Genomic DNA, 20141 nt, shown 5'->3' on the forward strand with positions numbered 1-20141 from the left:
GCAGACATGCTGACCAGACGGCACCTCAGCAGCGCTTTGCCTTGTTGTTTGTCTCCATCTCGTGGCAACTCCCTCACATTACAGCAGCCACGGCTTTCATTTTTCTGCTACCAGGCAATGGTGCAAACCGCTGAGGATAGGAATCCATTAATAAGTAATTAAAGCAACGTACAGTACAATAAAGCTTGTGGTACAGACTATTGTAAACAACATGTGAAGTATAACCTGCAATGCAGTGGAGTCAATTTTTGTTTATAGTTTATAGTGCCTTTTTATTGTTTTAAGTTTCCTAACGTTAATATGAGCTGTCACTGGGGGGGTTAAGAAAATAAATCATTTTGGGACATGGACTTTACTGACATGAGATAACAGTGACTTTTTCAAACTTGAGAAATTGAGAGTTTGTTTACAAAAGCATTCTTTTAAGGAAATATGTATATTTTGCTGTGTTGTATGTGTAAATGTGTCAGCTTGTGATTAAATTCATTTTCAAGTGCAAGTATGATTTTACTCTACATGAGTTTTCCCATTGTTTGCTACATCATACTTACTACACTATGTTTCAGAGGAAAATATTGCACATTTTCCACCACTGGAGCTATTTGATTGCTGAAGTTGCTTTGCAAATTTATAAAATATGATACATTATTGAAGGTTGAACTATCCAAAAGTCATCTTCAACTGGCTAAAACATTCAGGTAGTTGTTGCCAGTTATTGCATCAGTTATAATGATCCAGTATTATACAATGCAGCACTGCCAAGGGCCATTCTGTTACCTATTTGCATAATTACATTGCTCTTATTTGCACCTTATACTATTTGACCCCCACCATTGTGTGTACTAAAGAGCTTCTGTAACAGTAAATTTCTCCATTGTGAGTTTAATAAAGTCTTATCTAGTTATCTCCTCTGACTACCTTTACTTCTGATACTTTACAAACACTTTAATGATAATACTTCCTACTTTTAGTTTGTTTGTTTCCTGCATCTGGTCTCTGTTCTCAGGTATCATTTCATTCTAGTTTGCTATTGTTATTGTATCTGATTCTACTTTTGATTTGTATTTTTGTATGTTACATGAATGCAATTTCCATTTGGATAAACACAGTTATCTATCCATCTACATCCAGGAACTGAAGTTTATACTCACACTACTTACAGTTATACTACTTTCAGTACTTTCACTCTAGTAAAAATCTGCCGAGTTTTACTTTTGGTGGAGTACTTTTATGTTGTAGTACAGATGCTTTTACTTCAGTGAAGGGTCTGAATACTTTCAGAAGCCTGCTTTATATTTTCCTTCATCAGAGAGATGTATGACTCTGTGTTGAATATAAGTCAACAGTCTGTTGGCTGTGTGTAAATATGTATATGAACATGAAACCCTTCACAGTATCATCAGCCTTGTCATAGACTGAGTCAGCCTTGTCACATATGTTGCATCTCCTCTTGGCGGAGCCGTTGCCTCCTGTCTCCTCCGGCCCCGCCTCCACAATATACACGGCGCGCGCTGATTGGTCGAGGCGCGGCGTCGCCACCGGCAGACCAATCAGCGTGGGCCACGGTGGGATTTTTCGATCTACTTTTGTGGGAGACGCAGCGGCTGCGGACCGTGTGTGTTGCTAACGGAGGAGACGAGCAGACAGCTACTAAAACCATGAGGCCGCTTTTACTCGGTGAGTGACAACAGCGACAGCTGTTTTTACGTCTTTGAAATGTTTTGTTCAGATAATTTGTTAATGTTTGGCGTGTTTGACTGCGGTTTCGCTACTGTGGTTAGCTTAAATCGCTAAGTTAAGGTTCACAGGCCTCCGTTATCGTTCAGTCAATGAATTAACAGACGCCAGTTTCCCTTGTTGTTTCATAAATTAGAGATATTTCTGCCTATAAACCTTACTGAAGTAGTCTTCCAGTGTATTGTCACCGCTAACTTTAGCCGGTCTGTTTGTTTAATTGAACACACTGAAGCAGAGAGTCAAGCTTTTGTGTCTTCGTCTTCTCCTTCAGGAGTGCTGGGCTGCTCCCTGGTCCTGTCCGTCCAAGCCTTTTACTCCGCCAGTGATGATGTTATTGAGCTCACCCCCTCCAACTTCAACAGGGAGGTGATCCAGAGCGACAGTCTGTGGCTGATTGAGTTTTACGCTCCCTGGTGAGTCCATGTAACTTTGGTGGCCATCATTCAGTGGTAACAAGTGTCCTCCGATCAGCCAAGCAGTGCCAAAGTGTTGCTCCTCCTCATCGACACATTACCATCTGAAGAGACTGCATGCAAAACTGGGGGCTCCTCCTCGGGTTGGACTGCAGTTTGCACAGTTTATTTGTAGAGCATAATCGCCTCTAAGAGCTTTACAGATGGTTAAAAACAGTAGTTTGTTTTAGCATAGGTGCAAACAGGTAACATGCGTGTACACACAAGACACAACAAATCAAAAACCGGAAATGACTTGAGCCCTGTCCTAAAAGTGACCAGATTTTGAATGAGGTCTGGTAATTCAGAGTGATCGGCTACGCTGTGAGTGGAGGGATCTGACAGATCAGTGAACTAGAAGCATGTCAGATAAACGTTCAGGGTTTTATATACCAGGATCAAATGCAGTTCTGTAATAAACAAGTCGCCAGTGGAGATGTGCACTGTGCATCTAAAGTCTGTGTAAATGAAGGTGTTAAATATTCACTGGATGTGTTGATATTGTATTTGGATCTGTGATTAACAGGAGTGACAAATACTGAACACATTCAGCAGCTCTGTGCTGAAGGGCTGTCGGAAATTCTCTCTCTAACATCATAGTTTGTGTATTGTGATATTAGATTACTATCAATAAAGCATTTTCACCTCCTGTCCCCCCCTCTTCTCCTCTCCTCTCTTTATGACCACAGGTGTGGCCACTGTCAAAATCTGACTCCGGATTGGAAGAAGGCAGCCACTGCCCTCAAGGTAAACAAAACTGGTCTCTGGTCATCTTGTCTTTTATTGCCGGCCGGGCTGCTGGTTTTATTGTCCCAGCTGACGATATTCTCAGTGAAAAAGCTTCCCATCGTTCATCAGTTGTAGAGAAACATTTCCTAGTCCTATCACTGGTATCAGCAGCGCATGCTTCTGTTGGCAATGGGATTATGATGATGAGGTTTCACTAGATATGTACAGACATAAAAATTAATTAATCAGGCTGATATGGCAATGTGTGATAATGAAATGTGTTTCCTTTGCACCATTAAAGACCAGGACCAAAAAGACAACACTGACGCTGTATCATGATTTCTAAGCTCACAGCTTTGTTCCACCTACCAGTGTTTAGAAGTTTATAACTCATAAGTGAGAATAACTGTAAACAGAGGCGTGAGACGTGGGCAGATATGGGACTGCAGTCAAACATTAATGAATAATATTGACTTTGTTCCATATAGAAACAAGACTCGCTGCTTATTTTGTGGAATGTGTTTTTTCTGTCACCTCTGTTATCAAATCCTGCGCACAAACGCGACTTGCACTGATTTGTCGGCTCACAAATGTCACATGATTAACAGGCCCGTCGTATTCTGCTGTAATTAAAAGCTGAGGCTGCGCACTCCAACCTGTCTGTTCTGCAACCCTTCAGGGTATCGTCAAGATCGGTGCCGTAGATGCAGACCAGCACAAATCCCTGGGCGGTCAGTATGGCGTCAGAGGTTTCCCCACCATCAAGATCTTCGGCGCCAATAAGAACAAGCCAGAGGAGTACCAAGGTACCGATGAAACCACTGCACCGAACATATGGCCTCTGCTGCTGAATATGCAGCTTTGTGATGTGGGAGTTAGAAATCTCTCTCTGCAGTGACCTCCATGAGCCCTGCTTCAAAAGCTTTTCTGTAGAGATGAATCTTAAAAAGTTAGATGTAATAATTTCAGAACTGTAGAGAGAGAGAGAGAGGAAAGGGAACATAGGGGTCAGAAGGGCAACACAATTACACTTTCTCAGTAAATCACTAAATTACTTTCAAGGAAACTTTCCTAAATGTCCTTGGTTGAAGTTGTTGTGAGGCAGATTTAAAGGTTTTATGGTCAAAGGTGTTTTTGGCTGCAATGACTGAACTCTGCATGTCTCCACCCTTCAGGCGGTCGCAGTAGCCAGGCCATCGTGGACGGAGCCATGAACGCTTTGCGCGCTCTGGTGAAGGAGAGGCTGAGCGGCAAGTCTGGCGGCTCCGGCTACAGCAAACAGGTAGACCCAGTAGTGAAACTAGCTCGTTGCAGCTGTTTGAAATGTGAAAAAAATCGAACCCTTCACCCAACGTGGTTAAGTAACGCTCCACTGCCCCCCAGCAGCAGAGCAGTGGGGGCGGCGGCGGCAGCAAGAAGGATGTGGTCGAGCTCACTGATGACAACTTTGACAAGATGGTGCTGGAGAGTGATGACGTGTGGATGGTGGAGTTCTTCGCGCCCTGGTGTGGACACTGCAAAAAGTGAGTTCAGTAGCTGACACAGTCCACCCCCTGCTGTAAGCATTAGTGAAACCCCCCACTCGCTTTGACTAGAGAGACGTCTGTGAGATTTCTGCCGCCTCCAGTACAACAGAGACTAATGGAACTTTGTTTATGCTGCTCAAAGCACTGAAAAACCAAAAAACAGCGTTTCTGTCTGGAAAGTCTGGATAATCCACAGACCTGACTGAAAACACATAATTAGAACTATTACTTCAGTAGAAAGTAATCCCTATTAAAGCTATTCAGTGAGATCAGCTTATTTTTTAGCTGCAGCTCTGTACCCTGTTGGTTGGTCAGTTTTGGTCCAGTTTTCAACAATGCACACATGTAATATTAAGGTTATGAATTCTCCGCTGTGGATTTACTTCTTTATAGTAAGTTTTCCTGAACGTCGCTCTCTTGTGTTGTCAATAGCCTGGAGCCTGAGTGGGCAGCTGCAGCCACAGCTGTCAAGGAGCAGACCAAGGGCAAAGTTCGCCTCGGAGCCATGGACGCTACCGTGCACCAGGCTGTGTCCAGCCGCTACGGGGTGAGCAAGAATCGATAAGTTTATGTTGTGCACTGATGCACAGTTCTAATGCATACTAGTGTGCAAGAACCAGCAGTGCTCAGTGTGAACACCACCACACAATCAGACACGAGGTGGTCAGTTTTATCTATCCTGGGTTTTTAACAGCCGTCTAAATTTAAATTAGTTGGCGAACATGAGCCGCGAAACCCCTGGAACAGAGAGGCGTTTCTGCTTTGCATGTGGCTTTGACCTTATAAACACGATTGCTTGTTCAGTTTGAAATGCTAAGTCTCAAACATGAAATAATTGTGGCCTGTATGAAGTTAAAGTCGCTGCACGTGCTCTTCTCTCAGGCACTGACATTGAAAACTAAGTTGTTGGTACGGAGTCGGTCAGATCCCACTAATTAAATCAGGCTGACTTTGCCTGAGGAAACCCGACTTCAAAGTCAAAGTGGCAAATCTTGATTTCTTGATTAGTGTTTCTTCTTTCTTTTTATTTCCCGCTCCGCATCACAGTTAACATGCTTAGTAAAGTTACATTAACTGCATACATTTCAGTTCAAGCAGGCATTGAAGGATCAGCTAACAATCTATCACATTATATAGAATAATCAAAAGATGTCTTCCGTGTGCTGAATCCCTAATTAAACATCAGCTGAGTCTAAGGCAGTAAAGGCAGTATGTGTGTTTGTGTGCAGATCCGAGGATTTCCCACCATCAAGATTTTCCGCAAAGGCGAGGAGCCCGAAGACTACCAAGGAGGTCGCTCCCGTGGCGACATCATCGAGAAGGGTTTGGATCTGTTCTCTGACAACGCCCCTCCTCCTGAGCTGCTGGAGGTCAGTACATTAAAGTTTCGGTCCTGGTTTTTGTTTAAATGCACAAAATTATTGCTGGTTGGGTGCAAATTTATTATTATTATTATTATTATTAAATGTCAGTGTACTGTAAATGTTTTTCTCAGATCCTCAATGAAGACATCTTGAAGAAGACCTGTGAGGACAGTCAGTTGTGTGTAATTGCTGTCCTGCCACACATCCTGGACACAGGTGAGACCACACACACACACACACACACACTTCTGACTGAGTTTTATATTTTGTGTTTAAAGCTCAGACTATTTAACACTTGAGTCACTCCCCATTCACTATCATTGTATGTCAACAGGTGCTGCAGGTAGAAACAGCTACCTGGAGGTGATGATGAAGTTGTCTGAGAAGTACAAGAAGAAGATGTGGGGGTAAGGACGAGAGACCATTCATGGATTATTATTCAAATGACTAATTGTGACTGTGACTAACAGCCCGCCTTCTCGTTGTCAGCTGGCTGTGGACTGAGGCTGGAGCTCAGATGGAGCTGGAGGCCTCTCTGGGTATTGGCGGATTCGGCTACCCTGCCATGGCCGCCATCAACACCCGCAAGATGAAATTTGCTCTGCTCAGGGGCTCCTTCAGTGAGACCGGCATTCATGAGTTCCTCAGGTGAGGGGGTGACTGTTGTCTGATCTTTTTTTACCAAAATCAAAATGAAAATATGCCTCTGAGTGACGATGCTCACGTGGTTCATCTTCTCTTCAGGGAGCTTTCCGTGGGCCGTGGCTCAACTGCCACGTTGGGAGGAGGGGCCATGCCCAAGATTCACACTGTTGAGGCCTGGGACGGCAAAGATGGGCAGGTGAGTGGGGACATTACAGTGGTGTCCTGGGAAGGTGCAGACAATGTAGTCCGTCTGTTCTGCAGCAAAGTTCAGTTGCAGCACAATTTTCAGTCAAGACTTTAAACCAGAGCATATAAAATACTTCTCCTGTAATATTTAAAGAAGCTTACTTGAAGGACGTTAGACCATCGAACTACAACTCCGATTCCAAAAAAGTTGGGACACTGTAAAATGCAGTCACTTGCAAACAAACTGTTTCACTGATGATTGATATAGCAATAATTCAGCCTGTTTTTTATACACACAGAAGAGTGTCAAGAAACACTTATGAATTATGGCAGCTGAAGTGCTTCAAAAAATCCAGATAATGTGAAAGTCCATCTGTAATCATTTGTCTCTATTTAAGAAGAGACCAGAGTTTTATGTCTTACAGGCAAATTAAATTTTTACTGATTCTACTGATGATAATTTGTCATCGTCTTTGCTAATAGTCTTTATTTTACCCTCCCTTTCAACCGTAGCTTCCTGAGGAGGAGGACTACGACCTCAGTGATATAGACCTGGATGATGACTTTGACAAGGACGAGTTATGAGCCAAGCGGGGCGGGATTTGATCCAGACTGTCTGGTTGGATCTGGTCTAGTCTGGTCCTGCGCGGCCCGCCTCCCCTCTCCTGTGGACGAATGGGAGGCCCGGTCGCCCAGTTACTGAAATACTCCAGAAAAGACACATGAGGGACACCTGCAGTTTCTCACGTCATCTTTGTCAGTCTCACGGGGACAGGGGCATTTGTCGTGTCCCCGGAGTGAACTGTGCCTCACATACGTACCTGCTGAACGTTAGAAGCTGCATATTTATACAGCCACCGCCAGCTGAGGAGAGGAGGGAGGAGGATCTGAATGTGGCATTTCAGTTGTTCGTTCAAGTCTTTTTCAAACATCCTTCCCCTCTTCAGCTACCCTCAAGCACCTATTTTAAGATGTGGACTAGTCAAAGTAACACTTCAATGTCCAACCTGACGTGACCTTTTTTCTCTTTTTAAATCAATAAGTGTGGATCTTGGTGTGTCCAGGACAGGGGATACTGTGGGACTTCCTGTGTAGATTTTTCTTACACGACTTTATTTCAATTGTGTGAAAACAAAATGACATTTTTGTTACAAAAATAAAAAGGAATAAAAACAATCACGACCTCCTTATTCACATGAACTGTTACAATATCAGTAAACGCGTATCACCGAGCGCATGCAAGACCAAAGGCATATAGAACTTGTTAAGAACAGCAACTTGTTAAGCTACAGTCCTGAACAACAACAAGCCACTTTTCAACACAGTTAAGTCCAATCAATTTATGTGAATTGATATAATTAGTTTCATCTTAGTGTAACATAATGGGAGTCATAATACTTGCGAGCACATGATCCAGTCAGTTATAAATATATGATATGGCACTTATGCAGGAGGAGTTAGAACCATTTCAAGGCAGGAGAGCTTTGGAGAAGCATATGCACAACTGAAAGCATGTCATAGGCCACAGAAAAGGAGCCACGTTGACAGAGAAGTATCCATTAATGTAAACATTAAAACATGGAGTGTTGTTAAAATGAAAGACTGTCTGTTGGGGGAGGTGTGATGATGGCAGAGCCTTAGTCAGGTGAGCAGCATGAAGCTGGAAGGATGTGGGTTTGTGACTTTAGAGAGTGTGCATCTGCCATTGTCTCTGCCCTCAGAACTGACGAGAGGCTCCCTGATCCGACTGCAGCAGTCTGACAATGGACGGGTCGCTCTTGGCACCTTTGATGAACTCCTCCAAAGACAATCTACCTGTGAAGCAGTGACCGGAGAGAGATTCAGTCAGCAGCAGTCGCACACGACACTAAAATCAACCGGAAAGCTTCTGATGTTCCTTTTCATCTTAAAACATAATCAGTGGTGTCCCAGATTACAGAGTGCAGTCAAAGTAACATTCTAAATAAATTACAATGAACTTGAATTCATCATTTTAAGAATGAATAATTGTGTCAAACGTTGCTGTGATGTCACATCAACCAGCAGGTGATGCTGTTGTGCTGTTTTCATGTTATTCAGGAATTTTCCAGCTGTGTTGATTAGCACTTAAACTAGAAGGAGGAATGGGGCACTACAATTTCTGAACTGGATGCCAAAACAAGTGTTTCATGTATCAATATTTATTACTGATGCCAAAGCAGAATATTGTTTAGCTGATTAATAAAATAACTATAGCTGTAATATATTTAGAAATTCCTTTTAATCAGACATTGAAATTGGACAGAAAACAAGCTGGCCATAATAACAACTCTATAAACATGAATGATATTAATTATATTAAAATTAAAAATAAAACAAAACAGAATCATAATATTAAAAAACATGAATAAATATCTAAATATTAGAATCTAATTCGTACTTATCAATATTTATGTGTGTATTTATGTCCGTTTCTGGGATCAAAAATTGTGCAAAAGAATTTCAAAATGATGAAATATTATATTATATTATATTATATTATATTATATTATATTATATTATATTATATATCAAAGCCAAATGAGCCGTACTTGAGTAGTGACATATTGATGACTTTGATCAATTAGCCCTAACAGAATGCATCCTTGCACTATCTTAATGGACACTGCAAGTAAAATTTCTAAGCAACCAACTTTAAAAAACGCTAAATAACACTGGACATTGAAAATATTAAATAGGTTTTCTGGCACAAAGATAATGCAAAAGTAAACCAGAATGTGTTTATGAATAACTAAAACTTTCTGTCTTACAGCATTGTGTAAATTACATTCGAAAGGAGGGTTAGCTGAGTTAGGGTGGATTTACCCTCCTGCTGGTCTGTGGTACCACACAATGAAATAAAACTAGAGCCTGAGACACACAGTTTGACCTTCTGTATCGAAACAAGCTGAGTGTCCCACTGCCTTATGAATAGCTCTAAATATCTTACAGAGATGTGGCAAAAACATTCAGAGCAGCGAGGCAGTGGAAATACGTAGGCACGCATTCACATGGGTGCAGCGTCACCTTTTCACACTAAATGTCAAACCACTGGCATGGAGGTGGCACAGCAGGCGCGGATGCAAAAGACTGTTAATGATCTTGTGAGTTGTGTTATGTCATGTTGTTATGTGACATCCTATTTCTCCCCCTCACTCTGTCTCCCTCGGTCGTCCATCTTCCTTATTTCCTCTCCAAATTGCCCTGTGGTGGTGAGTGTACAATGTCAAAGACTATTACATAACTAACCTCTCATGATACGTCCAGATTTATTGTTGTCTTGATGTGGCAGTTTCTTTCTTTGGTTTAATCCTTCGTCTAGTCGAGCTGTTAGTTTACTTTTGTTTTTCAAAAAGTTTCATTCTGAGGCTTGGTATATTTCATATAAAATGTACAATGTGGTATTTCCAAGCAGTATACAACGTGTATTAAAGGGTTCATAAGGCAAGATAATGAAGCTGTACGCACATAATTACAAACTCTCCAATGAAGACATATTTGATATTATTCCTACTGTAATTTAACTGTATTATCACCAGTATCTGTTTATACTGCAGCCTCTGCTTATGGGTGCACACAGGAGGAGTTATATTTATTGACAAATGCATTGATTAACACTTACATCATCTTGCAGCTACACCAATCATTAAAACATTTAAAGTTTTTAACAATATATTCAGTATCAATATATGTTTTCTAAATGCTAAACCGGCTAACTTAAACTACATCGTTGGCAAGAACTTTTGGTCTGCAACAAACTAACTGCAGTCTTACCATCATTGTCAATGTCCATCTGTCTGAAGATCTTATCTGTCCTTTTCTCTGGCGTTGACTCATCCTCAGGCATCTTCATCACTGATGACACCATCTTGTAAATTGCCTGCAAAGGACGGTAAGAACGAGGTCAAGGTCAAGGTATCTGCACTCGGAGTTGGACGTTTGTTGTACAGCCAAAAACTCAGATGAATGATTAAAAATAAATACATGCAAAATAAAATCACACTGAGTTATTTAAAAGGCCAACGGCAGCAGGGACAAATGAGTTCTTAAGTGTACTGGTCCTGCATTTTAGCAGATTGTATCAGCGGCCAGACGGAAGCAAACCCCTTGAACGGGGGATGGCCAGGATCAGCCAGGATTGACCAGGCCTTCTTCACAGTCCTAACCTCATACAGACGAGGAAGGTCGATTGCTGTTATGTGTATATTAATTCGGTTGGTCGTCTGTGTGAAGCTTTTAGGCTATAAAGATGAAAAATAACTGCTCCCACCTGACATACTTGTTACATGGTTATTCTGAATGCTTTGACCTGTTTTCTGCTGCTACCTGGTATTGATGGTGTTCTGGCAACTAAAGCTCATCCCGCTGTTACTCACAGTGAGTCCTTCTGAACAGGCTATAATGTGCCTGCATCTTCTAAAAGTATACACAGTTCATGTAAAGGTCTGTGGCTTTGATGAGAGAAAGAGCTTTTTCTGAAAAACAGAAAGTATTTTACTGTAATAAAAGCACTGAGGCTTTTGAGTGCTTTTTTTTCAACATTCATTTGTATCCACAAACACAAGGGACTAAGCCAATATTGATATGGCCCTGCAGGCTGCTCAGCTCACCATATTGGAAGAGTAAATATAGCCACAGTGATAAGAAAAAACAGAAAGCTGATGTGAGGTGAAAATCTCCTGACTACTAAGCCTAAAAACAGATGAAATCATACAACACAAGGAATTAGTACTCATAAAATAAGTGGATTAATCCATAATTGGAACCTTTTTTTGATAACATGACTGTCAGCAATTTATCGAACAGTCCTCAATTCAACTTGCTTAACTGTGAGGATTTGCCGCTTTCCTTTGTCTTTATGTGATTGTATATTGAATATCTTATTTAAGATTAAGGATTTTTTTTACTATTTTCATAGACCACGCTGTTAATCAGTTAATCTACACAATAAACAGCAGAGGCAATAACGAAAGTAATTATCAGTTGCAGCCCTCCTAGGAATTAAAATCTGGAGAACAAGCAATAACTGAGTTTAAGCTTTAATTTTAAATAAATTATGTTAATTATTTTGTTATGTATGTACACAGATTTGTTTTAAAATGTGCTAACCCCAAAGAAATCTGATTAGATATCTTTTATCTTTCATTTCCCGGTTCAGATTTTTACTCCATCAGAGGTAAAGCTGTTAAGAATCAAGGTTTTAAATTTAAATTTCTCCTACTTGAATTATCAGTGTATAATATCAGCTAAATGTTAAGGAATGTATGAAACACAGGTGCACTGCTAGAACCTCATCAGGTCACATTTATATCTCAGATGAAACAAAGTAAAGCTGAAGAGGCTGGTATATACAGCATACAGCATCCATGACAAAACCCTATTCTGTAGTATGATTACACAGCGTGTCCTCACCTGAACTATCTCCAGCATCTCTGCCCGGCTGATATAGCCATTCCCGTCCAGGTCGTACATGCTGAAGGCCCAGCGCAGCTTCTGCTCCAGCCCGCCGCGAGACGTCACGCTCAGGGCGATGATGAACTCCCTGAAGTCGATGGTGGCATCGCCGTTGGTGTCAAAGGTGCGGAAGACGTGCTCAGCAAACTTTGAGGCGTCTCCGTAGGGGAAGAAGTTGGCATAGATCTTCTTGAACTCCTCCACAGTCAGGTGGCCGGTGGGACAGTCCTTGAGGAAGCCGCGGTACCACTCCTGCAGCTCGTGGTCGGTGAACTCCGTGTTTTCTCTCAGGTCGTTGAGGACCTCGGGCCGCAGCTTGCTGTTTTGTTTCCCCATGGCACGGCACTCCTGGGCAGGCTGGCGGCTGGGCTGATGTTTCTACCTTCTCCTTTCACTTCTCCGCTGTCCTCGTGCTTTTACTCCCCCACGTTGCTGGATGCTCAGCTTTCTCTGCTCCTGCAAGAGACCAACAACCCTCATTAATATCCTTGTATGAAAATCATAAATGATTCATCGGTTCAATAATTTCTCTCAGCTTGCAGCAGTGTTTTATCATAAAACGTGTTGTGAAGACAACCAAGCAGACGGATAAATCTGGACAGTTAAGAGTCCATACACAGGAGTAAAACAGATAAGATTACAACTCATATTTCATGAGGTTATAATACATGTGTCTATGCGTGTGCATGGTGGGGGCGGCCTGGTCTCCGTGGATACAGTATGAATCCTCTGGCACGGTGATAATTTATCGACCCTTTACTGCATGGTGGAAGGACAAGTGTCCTGGGGCATTGTAATTCTCAATAAAGCCACTTTCCAAAAGGTCAGGCGGATACTGACTGTTGTTACTGAGAAGGCCAGACATTCACCCCACCATTGTGTGACAATGAATATTCTAATTGATTTTAATCAGGCAGCGTTCGGACACTGATTAAAGGGAAACACAAATGATGGCTAAAAAATACCAATGCAAACAAAGACACTGAAACATTTGACCACCTGGGCCTATTCACCCAGAGGTTTGGTGGTTTGTCTAAATTCTGTTTCCATGGCTATATTCTGCAAAATCTGCTTATTCATGTATGCAGCGGTATTCATGACTGGGGATATGAGGATGCATAAAAACAACACATCCAGGATAAAACCATAACAGCATAACAGGTACTAGATGGGACACTTTGGTGCATGCAACCCACTGATGAAGCAGAGGCAAACAGGGGTGTGCAGGCAAGAAAAAAGGTTATGACACTTAACATTTTGCACACAGTTTTTACAAAGAGTGCTGTGGACAGACTATTTTACTAAATAAGAGGATAAAATATCTGTTTCATATATTCTGAAATCCATCTCTCCTAAGTATCTTTCAATATTTTCAATATTAATGATTATTGAAAATTATTTCATAAGAGCTTAGAGAGCAGGGTCACCATAGTGGGTGTGCCTCTCTAAGAAAGAAAGGAAAAAGAGAGAAAGTAAAAAACAACGTGGTAAGAAGGTAAAAAGCAAAAACACGTGATGCTGAGCTAATATTTTACAACACGTATCTGGTAAAGTGTGTGTGTGGGAGGGATAGAAAAGGAGATGTGCGGGGGCAGGGGGGAAGAAAGAATGGAAAAACCATGACACATAGAAAGAAAAACTATTTCCAGCTATACTATGTGAGTCGGTTTGCTAATGCCTGCCGTTCAATAGCATAATAATCCCTTTGAATAACACCTCCTCTAGTATGAGTTACCTATAATGAATTTATCTGAGTGAGAGAGATGTATTATCACGATGTTCTCTCTCTTTCAATTGTGTTATTGGCGCCAGAACGATTCTATCCGCCGTAGAGCAAATGAGAGCAGTGTGAATCTGGATGAGGTCTTCTCTACGCACGGACGCCCTCTTTTCTCATAATTGTCACACGGGTGTAATTTCCTGCCGTTTGATGAATGGAAGTCACAGAGTAACATGAGAGGCAGGTTTGAGAAACAGCCAGTGACACAAACGCTGATCAATGTCACACGTGCTTATGGGTGGAAAAGACATTGGTGAAACCAGATGCACAACACATGAATGCAGTTTATTTCTTAAATGACAATGCTTTAATATTCAATGGCTATAATACTTAATTCCGGATATAGATCAGCTTTGTTGGAAATGAAAGAAACAGAACTAGACACTAGACACAGTGGTGCTTTGAGCTAAATACTAACATCAACATGCTAACATGTTCCCAAAGCAAACCCTGTAAAACAATTTGTGCCAATCCATTGAGCCAGTAAAAGTGAAAATCTTTGAGCAGCTGGTGGCACTAGAGGAAAGGTTATGGTATTGCCAAAGTTATCAGGATTCATCCTCTGGGCACAATCAATGTCTGGGCAAAATGTCATGGCAATCCTTCAAATAACAGTTGAGTATATTTCAGTCTGGAGCAAAGTGGTGGAAAAAACCAACATTGCCATCTCCGGAGCTGCTAAAATGGTTATATACAGTATAATCTGATACAAACGTTATTGGTTTATAACCACACACTATCATATCAAAGAAGTTTGTGGTTGCCTTTTTCCAAGCCTGCGAACATCACGGTGGAGGATTGACCCACTAGAATAAAAGTGATTCTCAAATCGAGGATATAGTATCACTGTCAGCTGACTGTGTTTTAATGTGGCTGTGGTACGAATGTCACACTGGCCTGCGGGCCTGAACGCGGTCCTTCCGCTCTTAACATACAACAGGATGAGGAAGCGGCGGCACCTCCTCAGCTCTGGGTCACATGGACTTTTCCAGGACAGCTCAGTGTGCAGGCTGAGCCGGAGCAGACATAAATATGGGCGTCGCTATTTATTCCCTCAAACACGCAAAGCCACATGAAACCCAGAAGATTCCAGGCTGAAAAGACTGGAACTGAAAAGTGCTGCTGTGAGGTTTCAAGAAGCTCTGAGGCTAAATTAAGAGTTTACTTCCGAGTGCTATAATTTAGGGAGAAGGCAGCAAAGCAGCGTGTGCTCTGGTAAAATAATACAAACACACTTATTAAAGATTGCGGGTTGCAAAACAGTTTTACAGATACCACTGACCTCTGGATGATGCTCATTAATCTGACAAAGAAACTAGAATTCCTCAGATAACGTAAGGGGTTGCAATTAAGGCTTATTCCATATCATTTTAGCTACTGCAGAGACTGCTGCTTGCCTCAATATACTGGCCAATTAGCTGTATGTTATTCCACTTGTGCTTATAAAATGTAAGAGACGCCACAGGATGCTATTTACTGTACGTTTTCGCAGCTGGGAACTGGGCTATTCTGGTGCCTTTTCTTAAAGCTGCTACTTGGGGCAGTGGAAAATGTTTTGAAATGTGGTCAGAAATAACTTCTTGATATTGCTCCACGCCGGCATCTACATTAGGGGTGCACCAGATCATATCGTTCTCAATAATGCTGGCATAATTTCTAATATGATAAAAAAAAAGTCATATCTTAATCATTTTCCGACTTGTTGACGTAATGATGTCACATCATACAACAACAACAACCATCACTGAAAGTAAAAGTACACCGCTACCGGCTCCATTGTGAAGGAGTTAGTTCCACAAAGGGGGGCGACTACAGCAGCGTGGAAGTGGTATGGTTACAAAAAAATAAGATGTACAATAAATCAAGAAGTTAAGACTGTATCAACAAAAGAGGTCAACAAACTTATTCCACCAGTTCAAGCAGAGGCACCCAGTTAAGTACGAGGGGAGCCAAAAACTCAACAGCTATTGTGAGATATAAATCAAAAATATTGGTCAATATTTTGTCACATCGTCATGAATGTAATTATTGCAGAAATACTCTGAAATATAACTACTGCAGAATAAGTTCATAAGCAATGTGAGCATTGGTTAACACACAACAGCCCCATGAGAGTGCCATTCCACATTCAGTGTTTGCAATTGCCCTCAATTACGCAGCAACAGTCTCTCTCCTCGTCCCCAACCCCCATAGCCATCCCTGCTCTGTATGGTCCACTTTTTCCAGTGGGTTCCCTGCCTAATGAGACTGTTTCACACAGGCTCCAGTGCAGCAAGTATCCCCCTCCCCAAGGCTACGGTGGGGATCCTGTAAACCTCTGACCAGGCCAGTGTCACTGCTGTTTGCCATTCCTAGGCCCACCTCATTTCCTGGGTAATGGCTTGTCACAACAAAGAAAGCTCTTATTCTTTTTCCAGATGCTCATAGCGATGAAGACAGTCAGAAAAGGAGAGACGAAGGGTGACTATAAAGATACAGTAGTGGATCCATAATGCATGACATGCAGCTGATGGCGCTCATTATGCCGCTGACGGTGCATCAGTTAGTGTAGCAAACAAGGGGCAACGGGTGTCAAAGTTTACTTCAGGATGCAAAAGAAAAAAAAAACACTGGCAAAGAAATTAAAAAGATAAAGTCAATGAGCAGAATTAACCGGCAACTATTTTGATAATGGATTAATTCTATTAGTAATTTTTTTGCTGCTTCAAAATTGTTAATATTGACTGGTTTTCTAAGTCTTCTATGATTGTCATTTCATATCCAGTTTTCGAACATTTAAAGACGTCACTGTGTGCTCTGGGAAATTGTATCATTTTGTCATTTTTCTGTTCTCTGACATTTCATAGATTAAACAACTAATTGATTCAGTAAGGAAAAAACATAATAATTCGCCCTAAAACAAAGTTTGTTAATCAACAGGACAATTCCCTTTTTTTTATCCCCGAAACAGCACTGACATTTGACAGAGCATTTTCCATCCTCAACTCCGCATAAACACGACGGAGGAAGCATTTTTCATGCCGTCTGTATCGTGCCTCTTGAATGGAATGTAAATCAAACAAACTGATTCAGTTTGGTGCACAGAAAGAAAGCAGACTTCCCATTTTAGTGGTGCGTGCAGCCTGCTGTGCAATGGATGAGCAGAGCGCCTGAAGTACTGCGGACTGGTAAATACTACTGCTTCAGGTGGATGAGGAATTGGTCCAGTGGAAGAGGAAGAAAAAGACAAAATGAGCTCTCTAGTTATTCTCGCTTTCAGCGCTGCTTCGCACAAGTCTCTTTGAACTAGTGTCAGAGAAAATCACGCAGTGGATCAGGATGAAGTCCCCTGACACACCAGTAGTCAAGGCAACAGGATAGTAGTGCTAGGGCTTATGAGAGGGAGGCGGTGTAACTATCAATCTGGGGCACACGCAGGGCAGGAGATATATCGAGACTCGAGAGAAAAAAGAACATTTTTTTTGTGTGCATATGGATTTCAAATGTTTGCTGTTGGTTTCAAAAAAGCAGTTTAATCTAATACGGCAGACTGATTTATTCAGCGACAGTGATTTCTGCACCACACTCGTTGCTTGATACTGTCCACTCTACAAACTGTTTCACTGCATATTCTGTTTTGTGGGCAAAAGTTAGCAACTGCAAAATCATTATGGTACTTTTTTATTTTTGTTGTGACTTTGTACAAATGTTTTTCAACTTGTCAGCTGCCTTATATAATCTTGTATTCATGCTCAACACGTCTGCTTCAACCTTTTTGTCATGATTAAGCGAGAGAAAACAGCAACGTCAGTCGAGCAGTGGAAAGGTTGAATAGGCCTAGTAGTTTAAATTAATGGGCTGGCAAGCAGAATTATGACACACAATCACACTGCAGGAAACAAAGTTTTAAGGGATGTATAGTCCCGGGGTATGCAAAGGAGCTTAACACACCTTTGGCTATAGTTCTTTGTCCATCAATACTGACTCTTCATACTATACAATAACTCAATATTATCATTTGTAGAGTTCCAGCAGAACCATATAATGATTACAGGAGCTTGTCATATTATCCTGCTTCAGATTTCTGTTGTCCAAAGGCATTTTTTCAAGGAAGCTGCACTATAAAATTACGTGAAAAAAATTGCAAGCTAGTTGGTTAATCTTAATTTATTCATGGAATCTCATTATGATCAAGATCTTTTCCAGCAAGAACAGCCTGAGAACAAATTACATGTAGGCTATACAAGAAAACAATAACATATAAAGAAAAACACAGGCCAGACAAAACAATCACCACACTCACTGCTACACTATAATGAGTAATTGGAGTATTTGTTTTGGACATATAAATGCCTGCTCCAGCAGTGGAGCACAGATCATTGCTCTGATCCACTTTGTTTATTGATCTTATGTGCGTACATTTGTCAGATTGTTGATATATAGCATATTGAATTGGGAAAAATGCCCTCTTGTCACACTGCCCAGCCCTACTTTGTCTTCAGCTAAATAAATACATGATTATCAATAACATTTGAAGATTTGTTTACAGCCTCTTACAAGCCGTTTGCAAACCTGCCATTGATTATAACATACATTTTTCAGCCTGCCAAAGGCTGGGTAACACTTTAAAACAGTTTCAACATGCTCTGGAGTGTAGGTGAGATGTAGGCGAGTCTGCTATGGGTGTAGCCCCTGTGACACCCTCCCCTGTCTGGGGGAAACTGGCACAGCAGTCCAGCACAGACTAACCGCTGGAGCAGACTGGACATTACAGTCACCACCAAGAGTTTTTTGCCCCCATAAAGTGATGAAACCTTACCTCTTTCAGGAGTAACGGTTGTTTCTGAGGCTTCCGGCTGAAAAGTCCACCCTGGTCAGACCAACTTTTCCGCCTCCAACAGCCAAACTTAACCGTTAACTTAAAGTAACGTTAGTCTAACCTAACACCTCCTCCTGTTGATAAAACTCCACAAAATACAACCCGAGAAGGATTTAAGATGCTTTTACGGCCGTCTGACACTTTCCGGGGGGGAAAACGATAGAAAGTTTGACCGGAATATCTTAAATGTCGTTATTTATCTAAGCTAGGTTCTTATTTAGTCGCTCCTGCCTCCACTTCCAGAGTTAGCGGCTTTATCATTTGGTGGAAGATGTGGCACAGAGCTCGGTTTTCATCCGACGTGCCCACGTTACTACTACAGGGGTTTCTTTTCTGTTTGAACGGAGTTAAACACACTTCGACTGGGTGCTGGAGAAGTAAGCACACTTTGTAATGACACGGAATTTGGAACGTATATGTAGCCGTTTTTTAAAAGACATTTTATGATGATTATCTGACTTCTAGCTTGTGTAGTACTTCAAATCACCCCCCCACGCACCGAATGGACCCGTCCACATTCGCTGCTTCCATCGTAGAAACAGTCGCAGCAGCGTCCTGTGGAAAATTATCACTGGAGACTATTCTTAGAACAATATCTAAAATAAACTGTTCACATTTGAGGGAAAATCTTGATACTAAGGGACGCAAACAGCCACCGCACCAAATATAGAAATTACAATTCAGAATTCCATTAAAAAACAGTCGTTCTTCATTTTGGTTAGTTAAAGCAATAGAATAGGCTACAGTATGATATGACATACTACAGCCAAGAATTTAATTTGCATGCTTGTTGTTGTTAAGTTTAACCCCAAGAGAAATGCACAGAAAGAGTTGTGTTGGTGGAGCATCACTAGTGTTGTCATCATACCTCCTTGGTTTACAGTCTCTTTAATTACAGCCTACAACACCAGCATCATTATGAGGTCTGATGAATAAAAAATAAATGGCTTTAATCCATCTCAAGCACCTCTGTGTTGTGGCACAAGCTGCGCTAGAAAGCAGCGGTGTTACATAATCAAGTTATGACCTAATTTCATCTTCTCCCAGAATGACTTCTCCTTCAGCCTCTCTGAAGATGTACGCTCGTCCATCAGTGCCTATGACAGTAACCTCTCTTGTGTAGGCTAAAGTGACACTGCGGGCAGGGTGGTGTGTATGTCAGCATTTCAGTGAGTGAATGAATAATTAACTCTGTGTGTATGTCTGTGTGTTTGTGTGTGTGTGTGTGTGTGTGTCTTCCTGAAGCCTGACACCTGTTTCTATAAGCACATGGAGTGTTTATCTCCACCTAAGAGTGAGTACAATACAGACTGCGGGGGTTCGAGGCAGTGATAAAGTAGTCTGAGGTTGCTTTTGTTGCTATTGCCAGTTTGTAACTTAATACTGTCACAA

The 20141-nt window shown here is 41.5% G+C and overlaps 2 protein-coding genes across 3 annotated transcripts; one reads left to right on the forward strand and one right to left on the reverse strand.

Moving 5' to 3' along the window:
- Nucleotides 1–1584: 1584 nt before the first annotated feature.
- pdia6 (protein disulfide isomerase family A, member 6) lies at nt 1585–7815 on the forward strand. Of its 2 annotated transcripts, none has more exons than XM_041958377.1 (13): nt 1585–1677; nt 2009–2150; nt 2879–2936; nt 3598–3724; nt 4094–4200; nt 4302–4441; nt 4877–4991; nt 5674–5814; nt 5940–6024; nt 6143–6215; nt 6298–6456; nt 6553–6649; nt 7153–7815. In XM_041958377.1, exons 1-13 carry the CDS (start codon nt 1659–1661, stop codon nt 7222–7224), a joined length of 1335 nt encoding a protein of 444 aa, XP_041814311.1. In that variant the 5' UTR covers nt 1585–1658; the 3' UTR covers nt 7225–7815. The 2 variants fall into 2 exon arrangements, with proteins under 2 accessions (XP_041814311.1, XP_041814312.1); XM_041958378.1 differs by having other exon boundaries at nt 4305–4441.
- hpcal1 (hippocalcin-like 1) lies at nt 7732–18987 on the reverse strand. Its single transcript, XM_041958379.1, has 4 exons — nt 18690–18987; nt 12070–12567; nt 10432–10537; nt 7732–8454 (listed from the first exon to the last, which is right to left on the reverse strand). Exons 2-4 carry the CDS (start codon nt 12445–12447, stop codon nt 8357–8359), a joined length of 582 nt encoding a protein of 193 aa, XP_041814313.1. The 5' UTR covers nt 12448–12567; nt 18690–18987; the 3' UTR covers nt 7732–8356.
- Nucleotides 18988–20141: the final 1154 nt, after the last annotated feature.

Source organism: Chelmon rostratus, chromosome 18 (assembly GCF_017976325.1).
Source record: "Chelmon rostratus isolate fCheRos1 chromosome 18, fCheRos1.pri, whole genome shotgun sequence".
Classification (NCBI taxonomy): Eukaryota; Metazoa; Chordata; class Actinopteri; order Chaetodontiformes; family Chaetodontidae; genus Chelmon; species Chelmon rostratus.